This window comes from Prosopis cineraria, unplaced genomic scaffold, assembly GCF_029017545.1.
Source record: "Prosopis cineraria cultivar Desert tree isolate PC_DT_omini unplaced genomic scaffold, ASM2901754v1 PC7, whole genome shotgun sequence".
In the NCBI taxonomy this organism is placed as follows: Eukaryota; Viridiplantae; Streptophyta; class Magnoliopsida; order Fabales; family Fabaceae; genus Prosopis; species Prosopis cineraria.
The window spans coordinates 14,678,034-14,691,361 of NW_026555338.1; the positions used below are offsets into that span (position 1 = coordinate 14,678,034).

Sequence of the window (13,328 nt, forward strand, 5' to 3'; positions counted from 1 at the left end):
AAAAGGTTCTCAGGAGTTAAATTAGAGCATTGCTATTGGTTTAGAGCTGAACGATAAAGCTTTGAATCTGTTGGCTCAATTTGGCCTTAAAAGAGAGAAATTTTAGGGTTGAAATCATGTTAGGGTAAAATGAGACTGGTTGAGATAATGTAAAGCAGTAATCGACTAGTAATAGGCATAAGATGGATAAATTAAAAAGAAAATATGGCCAAATATAGCCATAAGTAGTAAATATGTGTTTTTGGTCAAATGAAACTAAATGACTAAATTGTGCCAATTGTGTTTAGATTGGCATATCGAGCATATGAGTTAAGAAAGGAAGCTCATGATTAGATGTTGTGGTGGTTAAAATTCATGGGTAACCTTTTTAGTAATAAAAAGGTTAAAGTAATCGAATAAGTTTTTTTGTTTGACTATTTGTTATAACTATATGAGTATGCTATATAGTTCATTAAATTTATTTTGACTAATGCATAAAAATGGTTTTTGAGCAAAGAAATGAGTAAGAACATGTGATTTCATACCTTACATAAATATATGCTATGTAATGAGGATATATGTATGAATGAGAAACCTTTGAATCGTTCAAAAAGTATGATCATAGGGGTGAGAGTTCACTTGAGTGAAGAGGTAGTGATAAGATCATATGACATATTCTCCTTAATGCCCAACAGGGTTCAGTGTTGGAGAATTATACCTCCTTAGTTCTTTTTAAGGTGCGGTATTAGAGATGATCTCTTTAGTTCCTATTAAGGTGAGGTGTTGGAGATTTGGACTCTTTAGTTTCTATGTGATATGGTGTTAGAATTAATGACACCTTATTGTGTGTATTGGAAAAAACTATAGTCTGGAATTAAGATAGAACATCTTTGGCTAGGTGATTCTACTACTAAAGGTGAGCTTAGGGTTTATGAGAGTGTACATTGGTCTAAGGTGAGCCTATGGTTTTGTGTCCAAGTGATTTAAAGGTTTAGTCAATAGTGATCATGCTATATGTTGATATATGTTGTATTAGTAGAAAAGTAAAGGTAAGTCGTGAAAACAAGCGTGAAAGTGATGAAATAATTGATATAAATGATACTTGAAATGAAATATTTGATTATGTTATGCTTAATGGTATATATGATTTTCTTTCATATAGTTGTATGTGAGTTATTTTATTACTGAGATTTTTATCTCACCCCCGTGGTTACATTTTTATAGGACAAAGCAGTGATTAGGGTAAGGAAAAGAGACAAGATCGGCATAGTGGTGCCATTATCGTGAAAGTCTCTAAGATTGTGTAATGAACTAAAAACCCATGTATTTATATATAAATAAGTTGCCATAGGATTTTGCATGCATGATTTAAAGGGTTAAGTTGTATTTTTTTGGAAATGTGTAATGATAATGGTGAATCTTAGTCCATATATGGAGATTATAATGAAATGAGTAATTTAGGGCTAAGATTGAATTGTGAATATATTATAGATGTGGTTATATATGAATACATGTTGAGAAAAGGCCATGTTGTGCCAAGTGATGTGGTTATTAGCCGTTGAAGGGTCAAATTTGAGTATACGTGTATGTTTGTGACATAATATGGTTAATTAGGTATATTAGGTCTTTTTGGACTTAATTTAAGGCCTTGTATGGTCTAATGAGAGAAAGGGATCAATTTGAGCACTAAGGTGCAAAATATTTTTTTTTAGAAAAAGTGACTTTTTGCACCTGAGTGTCTAAAATTTGATTGGACCGTTAGAATAAGTTAGAATAATTATAATTTAGTATAACAAACAATTTTGTTTTACTATCATATAGAGCAATTGTATGGCAAAAAGATTTGGTTTTTAATAAAATTGTTAGTTTAGTATAATTTCTTTTAGTTTAGTATAATTTTGGATTGTATTGAACTAGATTGGTTATTGTATCTGTATTATAGTTTTGCAGTAGGCTCCCTATTATAAAAAAAGTTCAAGCATGTTGGATGGTTATTGACCAAAACTGTCTAATATATTTTTTCCTACCATGACTCCTATGATAGACAACAGATTGGACGCATCTTTAACCCATTCAATAATATAGTATTGGATAGTTGGAATAATCATCCAATATTTTTTTCCAATATATGGCGGGAGCATATAATCATCTAATATAAGCAAAAAAAAAAAAACTGTCTAATATGACCCTTTTTTGTAGTAGTGTATCAAACCTAAACCATTAAATACCTACCATGGTAGAAAAGTGTTTACTATGGTAATAAAGAGTAAAACTTATCTTTTCCAAACTCTACCATGGTAAATAAACACTTATCATGGTAGAAAGAATTTCAAAACTGTACAAATGGAAGAAAAGAGACTACAATGATAATTAAGAGTCAAAATCATTTTACAAAATCTTACCAGGGTAGAAAAATCTTTTTCTTACAATTAAAACATTTCTCAAGTTGGACTACTATGGTAAAATGTAATATCCTCAATTTTAAATCCAGACTAATTAAGCTTAAATAGACTAATAAAGTATATCTATAAGGTGTGTGGCTAAGAGGCCTAACAGGCATATTTGGTCTCGATTTCAGTTATAAATGCGGGTCTGAAGGAGAATCAGGTCACCTGGGAATAGAAGAGGAAGAATTTTTGAAGGAAGTAATTTTGTGCCACGCACCACGGCTTGTGGTTGGTCCACCGCGACGCATACATGACGACATGCCTAGAAGAGGCTCTATGTGCCATGCGCCGCGGTGCGTTGTGCGTTCATCATGGTGCATGGTTAGATTTTTACAGTATTAAGTTGTAAATCTGAAGTGAAAAAGAGGAGGAAACAAAAGAAAAGAAGAGAGTAGTGAAAAGTGTCATGTCCCAAAAATAGAGAGTGAACGGCACAGGTGTGAACCACTCACACATCCCTGTAACCTCGGAATGAAAATTTATTCCATTTTTACAAAAGAAAAGAAAGAAAATTAATCAAATTACATGAGAATCAAAAAGAATATTACAATCATAATCCTTAAGTAACTCCATCCATCTCCTTTGTCTAAGATTAAAATCCTTCTGTTCGAAAATGTACTTAAAACTCTTATGATTTGTGTAAATTTCACAGGTCTCCCCATGGAGATAGTGATGCTAAATTTTTAATGCAAAAACAACTACTACCATCTCTAGGTCATGGGTTGGGTAGTTCTGCTCATGTTTCTTAAGTTTCCTTGAAGCATAAGTAATAACTCATCCATGCTGTATTAGAACACAGCCTATACCCAAGCGAGAAGCATCATAATAAACTACATACCCTTCGTTGCCTAATGGTAAACTCAAAATTGGTGCCAATGTCAAACACTCCTTTAACTTTTGAAAACTATCTTTATACTTGTCATCCCATTCAAACGTTACATTCTTCTGAGTCAACCTTGTCAATGGAGCAACTATTTTAGAGAAATCCTTGACAAAACGATGATAATATCCTGCAAGACCCAAGAAACTGTGAATTTCTATGACTGTCGTGGGTCTTGGCCAATTTTGCACCACTTCTACTTTGCTTGGGTCCACTTGAATACCATCTTTAGAAACATGTCCTAAAAAGGTAACTTTATCGGGCTAAAATTCACATTTAGAGAACTTGGCATAAAGTTATTGCTCCTTCAATATCTGTAAAATAATCCATAAATGATGTTCACGCTCCTCTGGGCTCTTTGAGTATATCAAAATATCATCAATAAAAACAATCACAAACTTATTAAGGAATAGTCTAAACACCAGATTCATTAGATCCATAAAAGCTATTGGTACATTAGTTAACCCAAATGATGTTACCATGAATTCGTAGTGACCATATTGGGTTCTAAATGCAGTCTTATGTATGTCCTCCTTCTTGATCTTTAACTAATGATAACTTGGACGCAAGTCTATTTTAGAAAAACACTGAGCTCCTTGCAACTAATCAAACAAATCATCTATTCGAGGCAATGGGTACTTATTTTTCACTATCACCTTATTAAGCTACCGATAATCGATGCAAAGTCTTAATGTCCCATCCTTTTTCTTCACGAAAAGTACTAGTGCTCCCTAAGGAGATGTGCTAGGTTGGATGAATCCCTTATCTAACAGTTCTTGCAATTAAGTCTTCAATTCTCTCAGCTCAGAAGGTGCCATTCTATAAGATGGAATAGAAATTGGTTGAGTGTCCGAAACTAAATCAATGGCAAAATCAATCTCTCAGTCAGGTGGCAATCCAGGTGACTCTTCTAGAAAAAACATTAGAAAATTCTCGAACAACAGGAATTTGATCCAAACTAACGGCGGATTTATCAATGTCCCTTACCACCATTAAAAACCCTTGACAACCCTTCTGTAGTAATTCACTACTACAAAAATAACTTTTTACAATGGTTAAAAATAACTTTTTATAGCGGTTAAATAGGCGATGTTGTTATAGGGGATGTAGAAAGTCTAACTTTCTACATCGGTTATAAGACCGCTGTAAAAAATACATATTCTACATTGGCTAACTATAACTGATGTAGAAAATGGATCAATAATTAAAAAATTAAAAACTAGAGTACTTTCTACATTGGTTGGACTGTCAACCGGTGTAGAAAGTCAACTTTTTACACCGGTTGGAAACCAACCCATGTAGAAAGTTTTCTATTTTACACCAGTTTTTATATTAACTAATGTAGAATAGTAATTTCTACATCGGTTATGGTAATAACTATTGTAAAAAGTGTATTTTGTTTTTAAAATAAATGTTCATATTTTTAAATTTACCCTACTCTGTACAAAAAAATTACCACAGTCAATTCAGACAGCACAATGTATTTGCAATTTTCAACATAAAATTAAATTAACAACTATTCAAAACTCAAAGTTATCTAAAAACTATATATTAAGCTATCCAAAACATTGTGTCAATAAATGTTTTCAAAAGTTATCTACAACTAACAAACTTCTTAAATTGTATAAAACTTTTTACAAAACTCACAAATTCTCTCCAAAATAAGTTGCCCAAAGTATGCGAATGTCTTCAATTTTAGCTTTGGAGAATGGATCAGAATTGTCAAATATCTAAAATATAATTTGTAAAGGAGACTTATTATGTACTCTCAAATAACATAATAAAATAAAACTCTTAAAAATATATATACCTCTTTTGTAAATTCAGTCATGCCCAATGTGATAATGTTGAGCATATGTCTCATCATGTATAGGCTGCACAAATTTGTCTTTACTGGTTATCCACGGCTCTGTATAAGAATATATCATAAGAAATCAATAAAAAATATTAGTAATTGAACATATTCATAAAGTATAGCATTACCTTTGGCTCGATCCCTATAGGATCCTTAAGCTCATGTCTGTGCTTTTTCAAGACCATATTTTGATATGTTTTCATTGCTCTATGTTCAAGATTACCAAGTTAGTAACTAAAATATTTTGTGTAAATTATATTAAATATTTTTGCACAAATACACTTACGAGTCTATTATCTTCTTCATTTCCTTCCCAAGTTTGTAATGAAGGGAACATAAGAAGACAATAGTATTGCTCTTCATTGAAAGAACAAACAACTGCTAATAGTCCCTGCAAAATATGACAAGTTAAAGTAAATCTACATTGAAAAAACTATTAATTACAAATTGATTCTTATGAGTGCACGTATGGAGCCATAAAAACATGTTTCTTGACTTCACATATTCTTTGCTGGAGATATTGGGCCCTTAACTCCGGAGTATTTCCTTTCTCTGTCATGTGATGAGGGTAAAGGAATCCAGACTTATCACCTTTGCCTGATGTGATGCACAAATGATGAAGTCACCTACAGCAATGCAATTGTGTTAGATCACTAGACTTGATAATTAAGTTAATTTCATTAAAGAAATACAAACTTACATCATAAATAATTCAATGTGTGGTGTAGTAAGTTGACTATTTAATAAAAGTCCAAGCAAATCTTCCCGTTCAACTGTCACTATCATGTTTTTCTTACCCACAACCTTTGAATCCATTTTTAAATCTTTGAATTTGAATAATGGATCACATGCCATTAAGATCATTCGTTGGTGTGGAGTTAATGAGGGTTCTGGAAGTTTTAGGAGATTCGGTGGAAAAGCTATTATACATAATGAGAAAGAAAGAAATAGTTAGTTAGAAAAAATTTTAGGAAAGCTACAATATAATAAAATTGCATACCACAGGTTGAACCATATTCACAAGTCTCTTAGGTCACAGGATAAAATTGCCAACAGCTTCTGCTACAATCTTCACCTCATCAATAGGGAATGGAACCAATGTGTTTGGCTCTTTTAGATCTTCAACCACCACTCTTACTTGATAATCTTGAATTTGCTTATGATGGATGGTTGATCCTAAGTTGTAAACGCTACTAAGAGTAACCAAGCATCTATCAGGATCTTCTAGAAACATCTCGTATGGTTCACTAATATTGTCACCAGAAGGACCCTCTGACACACGCTCAAAAACATTACTCCCTTTTGTGCTATGAAAACCAAGAGACATATGAATTGGTTTAGTAGGCGTCTCTTGTCGTGAGCTTATCATGCTCATCATCTCCTCCTTCATTTGTAAAAGCTGGGCCTCGAATAAAGCTTCAAACTCTTCTTTAGTTTGCTGTCTCACAGTGAATATCACTGTTTCCAGTTCTTCTCTAGTCACTACACCTCTTGATTTGGGGCATAAAGGTGCCCCAAAGTAAAGGTTCTTCTCTAGTCTCTTATGCCCATACCATGTCCAACGCCCCTCACACGATTCAGATGCTCTGGTTTTCCTATTACAACCATCAAGATATCATTTTTTCCCTTTAGAATGAAACTTCCTTGGGCTTGTTGCTCCTTAAGAGCATCCCGTAACATAAAAATAACAATGTTAATTAATATTATATATAATTGTATAGAAATTTAAAGGGACAAGAAATAATAATATTACTTACAATCCTCTCAGTAATCTTGCGTGCCATCTCGCTTGTATATCCTTTTTTTGCCTCCTTTTTTGTATTATTGTCTATATCTCCATTTCTCCTCTAGGGAGACGAGGGATGGTGGAGAAAGGAGTATGGAAGGATCGAACTTAGCTTTTGCTTCTCTCTTCTTCTGTTTCTCTACCATCAATATATTATTAGCCCTAACATAACCCCCACGAGACAGCGTGTGGGGGCATTAATTCTGTCAAACAATTTCCTACCCTTTAACTCATTTTTCCTATTAAAAAAAATGAATTTTAAATTTTATAGTTGAAATAAAACTAAACAAAACTTAAATCAATTAGAAATCAACAGATTAAAGCTTTTTCAAAAGTTTGAATCCTGATAAATTCTTGCCAAGTATCTTCATCAAGGAATTGGTATGTGTCGAGAGGATTAGGACGAGCTTGACCCTTTGGCACCTCAATATGGATATATCTCCTAGCAAGATCAGTCTTGAAATTTCTCCAGCACATTCCACAGTAGGAAATCAACCTGTGTCAACAATCTTGATTAGAAGAAACATCGTACATGAGTTGCAATTAAAACACAAGTTGACAATCAACAATTTAACAATGATATATAACTACATGCATAAATTAATTATGTACCTGAATACTTTCCCATATCTGGTCCTTCACACGTTTTGGCACATCAGACTAGTCCTCAAATACAATATGGGGTTTAGTACGAGATAGGAGGCTAAGAAAACTAACAAACTTGACCTTGTGTTCCCCTATCGTATTGCATCTCCGATCAAATTGGATTGGTAACCTATGCCCAGCACTCCTACTTAATGTCAAATCTCTCAATCGTGTGCCACATCTACCTCTCCTCACAAACTAGCTCTCACTAGGGGTGGCCTGACTTGAGTCATCACCAAGTGGCTGGCCAATAGTAGGCTGGCTTTGAGTGTTATCACCATGTTCACTTTGATACTCCATATTCCTATTAATTCATATAAATTAAATTAATTAGAAAAATAAAAAAATATAAGATAGTTAGAAAAACATAATATAAATTTAATTGAACTTAGAAAACATACTTTAATTTAAAAACTAAGTTCATATAGGGATATTCTCCCATATCCCTTCATAGTGATCACTTCTTGTGGCATGTTCATCATATATTTCATCTACTACATTCAAAATTGGTAGCCCTAATGAGAAAGTAGGAGTTTTAGAAATATCAAAGCTTGATTCTTTATTATTATCACTATCAATCACCATTTTTCCTTTCAGTGCAATTGACCAATTTTTATTTTTTGAATCTGTCACATAGAAAACTTGTTTAGCTTGGTCTGCCATGATAAATGGCTCATCCCCATAAGTTAGTTTTTTAAGATCAACCATTATAAATCCTAACTTATCATCATGAACACTGTTGATGTCAACCCATTTGCATTTGAAAACAGAAACTCTAAATTTTGTATAATCAACCTCCTAAATCTCTTCAATAACCCTAAAATAAGTCCTTGCTGCTAGTTTAGGTTTCTTATCTTTTGAGTTAGAGAAGTGAACAGCTTTAGCCACTATCATAACCCTACTATTTTGCACTATACTCTTTTCATCCAAGGACTTTGTGTAGAAAGAATACCCATTAACATTGTACACACTCCAACATATAACATCAAACTTAAAACCTCCTGCCAACCATTTAACTGTATCAGAAATGCTACTTTCATTCAAAACTTTCTGTTTGAATCAATCTACAAAAGTCTTATTATGCTCTTTCAACAACCTTTGTTCAGTCATTCTCATTCAATAATTTTCTGCCTTTAGAAGTTCTTTATGAGAAGAAATGTAATCTTTAACTTCATTAATATTATTCAAAATATATAAATGTACTTCTTGTAATTCATCATGACTCATGCTCTTTACTGATACTTTATGTGTGCCTTGACCTAATTACCTCTTCTCATGATGAGATGTAGGAAGTCCAATTGATTCTGTACTTGACAAGTAATTCTAACAAAATTCCATGGCTTCTTTGGCAACATATTTTTCAACTATCGATGCTTCAGGTCAATATGGATTCTTGACATACCCTTTTAGTATTTTTATGTATCTCTCAACTAGGAACATCCATCATAAATAAACAGGGCTACACAATTTTACCTCCCTCACTAGATGCACTATTAGGTGAAACATAATGTCAAAAAATGTAGGAAGAAATTGCATCTCAAGTTGGCACAAAATCATACAAGCTTCTTGCTCTAACTCTCCTAGTTTACAGGGATCAATAACTTTACTACATAAAGCATTGAAAAAGAAACAGAGTCTAGTTATTGTAAGTCTTAAATCTTCTTTCAATATACCTCGAATAGCCAAAGGTAATAGTTGTTGCATCAAGACATGGCAATCATGAGACTTTAAGCTTACCAGTTTCAACTCTTTCACAGACACAAGCTTCCTAATATTTGAAGAATACCTTGAAGGAACTTTAATTCTATGTAAACACTTAGAAAAAAAATTTTTCTCGGACTTGCACAATGTATAAGAGGCTGGGGGACAATAAGTTCACTTACCTTCTAGTCTCAGGTGTAAATCCTCTTGTATTCTCATTTCTTTCAAATCCAATCTTACGTTCACACCGTTCTTAGTCTTACCTGGTATGTTCAAAAGCATTCCAATTATACTATCATACATGTTTTTCTCCACATGTATAACATCAATATAGCGCCTCACTTTAAGATTGTGCCAATATGGAAGGTAAAAAAAAATAGACCTTTTTTTCCATATGTTTTTTGCACCAATGTTCTTTTTAGTCTTACCAAAGACAATATTAATGTCTTTCACTCATTCAAACACTTGATCCCCAGTCAAAGCATCCAGAGCATGATTGTGCTCTTAGTGACCATGAAAAGCTTTCTTCAATTTACGATAAAGGTGATCTCATCTAAGAAACCTTCAATGGCCAAGGTAGACTGTCTTCCTTCCATGTTGAAGTTGGTGATAGTTTGTGCTTTCTTCACAAATTGGACAAGCTTTATGACCTTTCACACTATAGCCAAATAAATTCCCATATGCAGGAATATCATTTATAGAACAAAAGATCATAAAATGTAACTTAAAATTTTCCTTCTGATTCACATCAAACACTTCTACACCTACCTCCCACAACATTTTCAAATCTTTAATTAGAGGTCTTAGGTAAATATCAATATCATTTTTAGGTTGTTTTGGTCTTGAAATCAACATAGATAGCATCATATACTTCTATTTTATGCACAGCCAAGGTGATAGGTTGTAAATCACCAAAAGAATAGGCCATGAACTATGAATACTATTGAGACTACCATAAGGATTCATTCCATCAGTAGAAAGTCTGAGCCTCAGGTTTTTTGGCTCATTGCCAAATTCAAGAAACAATTGATCAATTCTCTTCCATTGAGGAAAATCAGCTGGATGTCGAAGTTTTCCATCAGATATCCTTTCATTTGCATGCCATATCAAGTTCTTCGCATCATTAGTATTTGCAAACAAGCGTTTGAACCTTAGTATAATTGGAAGATACCAAAAGACCTTTACAGGACACTTATCCTCCCCTTCAAGCTCTTTTCTGTACAACACACAATCATTAGGGCATGCATGTATTTTTTTATACTTCATACCTATTGGGCATAAGATCTTCTTGGCATCATAATAACGATTTGGTAGTACATTGCCTTTTGGCAACATTATTTGAAGTAACTCTAGCAACTAAGTAAAACTTTGGTCACTTTACCCAGCTCTTGCTTTTAAGGCAACCAGTTTTGACACCCTAGATAACAAACTAAAATCAGTACACCCCGGGTATAGAGGCTTCTTCGCGTTAGTACACAAGTTATCATACATATGTGCTCATTTAAAAGCTTCTTCCCCAACATTACGGATCATGTCCTCTAACTAATCTTCATTTATATCTATTTCATCATCCAGATTATCAATTTCCATATATTGAGATGTGTTACTATAATTTTTCAATCATTCACCACACCAAATCCATACCGTATAATTCTTGCAAATCCCATCACAAATCAAGTGCTCTCTTATTTTGGTAACACCTAATCTCCTCTTATTCAAGCAATGAACACAAGGACAATAGAACCTTGCACTATTGTCAACAGTATTTTTCTTAGCAAATTCTAAAAATTCCTTTACCTCATTATCATACTCATTACTTGTTCGTCTAGCATTTATCTAACTATGATCTATATGTCAACTCTTAAAGAATATAACTAATGTTATTACCTTGAAACTATTTCAAAAATCTAAATTTCTAAATAGATTACCACATGTAAACAACCTAATGAGGGCTTCTTGAAAACTAAATTTAAGGGGAAAGAATGAATTTTAAAAAATTTTGGTAGTGTCTCCCCTAAAAATTGGATCCCAAAGACTTTTAGAAGATTTTAATAGAGAAAATTGATAATTTTAAACCAAATTAATGATCACATGCAACAACCTAAGGGTTTATGAAGCCACTAACAGCACTTCCAACAACAATCAACATCAATAACAATTAAATTTAAACAATTTAGGGGAAAAAATAAATTTTAAAAAATTTCAGCAGAATTTCCCCTAAAAATTAGACCACCCAAGACTTTTAAAAAAATTTAATAGAAAAAATTGATAATTTTAAACCAAATTAATGATCACATGCAACAACTTAAAGCTTTATGAAACCACTAACAGCACTCCCAACAATAATCAATATCATTATCATCATATATATAAACACATATCAGCCTAATAAGTTAAAAAAATTGATAAAAAAAATACAATCAAATAAAAAAGTATCTTTACAAAAATTAAGAGCCATAACTAATCAATCAAGAGTGGCGGCAGCAACAAGAGGAGGAGCAAGCCGCAGGAGGAGGAGGAAGAGGTAGTAGAGGCAAGGGAAGGGGAATACGAAGGAAATGATGGCAAAGGGGGGAGGGGTAGAGCCGCAGGGAGTGGTGAAGGGGATAGGGGAGGGGGCGCAGGGAAAGGGAAGGGGAGATGGAGGGAATGGGGGAAGGGGAAGGGGAAGGGGAAGGGGGCGAGATAGGGAGAGGTGGGTGGGGGATGGGGGAGGTGGCCGAGGGGACGGGGGATGGGGAAGGGGATGAGGGCAGGGGGCAAGGGGGAGGAGGGTGGGGACAGGGGTGGGGGGCGAGGGGGATGAGGATGGGGCAGGGGCAGGGTAAAGGGGGTGGGGGCTCGGAAGGGGAAGAGGAGGGACGGGGGCGGTTTCATAGGAGGCAAGGGGAGGTAGCGAGATCGGGAGGAGAAAATGAAGGAGGAGGTGTGGAGTGGGGGGTGTCGGTCAAGTGAGATTGAGGAAGAAGGAGAGTTCTGAAGGCACAAAGAAGAGAAAATGAAGGAGGAGGCACGGAGTGGGGAAAAAAATTTAAATTACTTTCTACAGCGGGTGTCTATACACCTGTTGTAGAAAGTGTTTTTCTACAGCAGGTGACTAAGCACCCACTGTAGAAAATAATCTTTCTACAGTGGGTGTACATCACCCACTATAGAAAGTTGAGTTTCTACAGCGAGTAAGACCCGTTGTAGAAATATTATTTTCTATAGCGGTTACTTAGTCACCGGCTGTAGAGAGCCTTTTTTACAATGGTTTCCTTTTCACCTGGTGTAAAAACTATAATACGCGTTGTCATTATTATAAAAATGCTACCACCTTAACTTTCTACATCATTTGTCTTCCAACCGATGTAGAAAGTACCCTTTAAATTTCATATTTTATAATAGTAATTGTTGGGCTTTTAAAGTCAAAATAAGATTAGTAGGTCTTTTTACAAAATTCCCTTGCAACACAAAAGGAGTTTCACCTAGAATATCAAATTTCACTACTTTTAAGTGGTAGTCAACGGTAACATAGTAGGAAGCTAACCAATCTATGCCTAAAATGACATCAAAATCAATCATATCAAGCATTATCAAATCAATAAGGGTTTCTCTACTCTTAAGAGACACTTCACAAAACTTGTACACATAAGAAAAAATTAGAGATTCCCCTACTGGGGTACCAACTATAAATGAATTATCAAATTCGATAGGTTCTTTGCCCAACCTCTTAGCAAAATAAGCAGACACATATGAATGAGTTGATTTAGGATCAAATAATGCATAAGCTTGATTAGAACGCACTATTATAATACCTGTAACAATAGCATTTAAAGCTTTAGCATCCTGTCTTATCATAGCATAAACTCTTACATGTTTGTACCCTGAAGAAGACTATCCCCGCTGATCGTTTCCCCTTCTAAACTTACCCCTGCTAGCTAAAGTAGAAGCAGCTCTAGCAAGTGGGATTGACAAGGAAGTAGGGTAAGAAAAAGGTGGAATTGATCCTTGACTCAACATAGATTGTAGATATAGACAATTTCTTCTCAAATG

The 13,328-nt window shown here is 34.3% G+C and overlaps 1 protein-coding gene across 1 annotated transcript; it reads left to right on the forward strand.

Annotated features, from left to right (window-relative positions):
* The first annotated feature begins 11,933 nt into the window (after positions 1–11,933).
* Positions 11,934–12,248, forward strand: LOC129316496 (putative glycine-rich cell wall structural protein 1). The gene has a single exon (XM_054960920.1). It carries the CDS (start codon positions 11,934–11,936, stop codon positions 12,246–12,248), a length of 315 nt encoding a protein of 104 aa, XP_054816895.1.
* Positions 12,249–13,328: the final 1,080 nt, after the last annotated feature.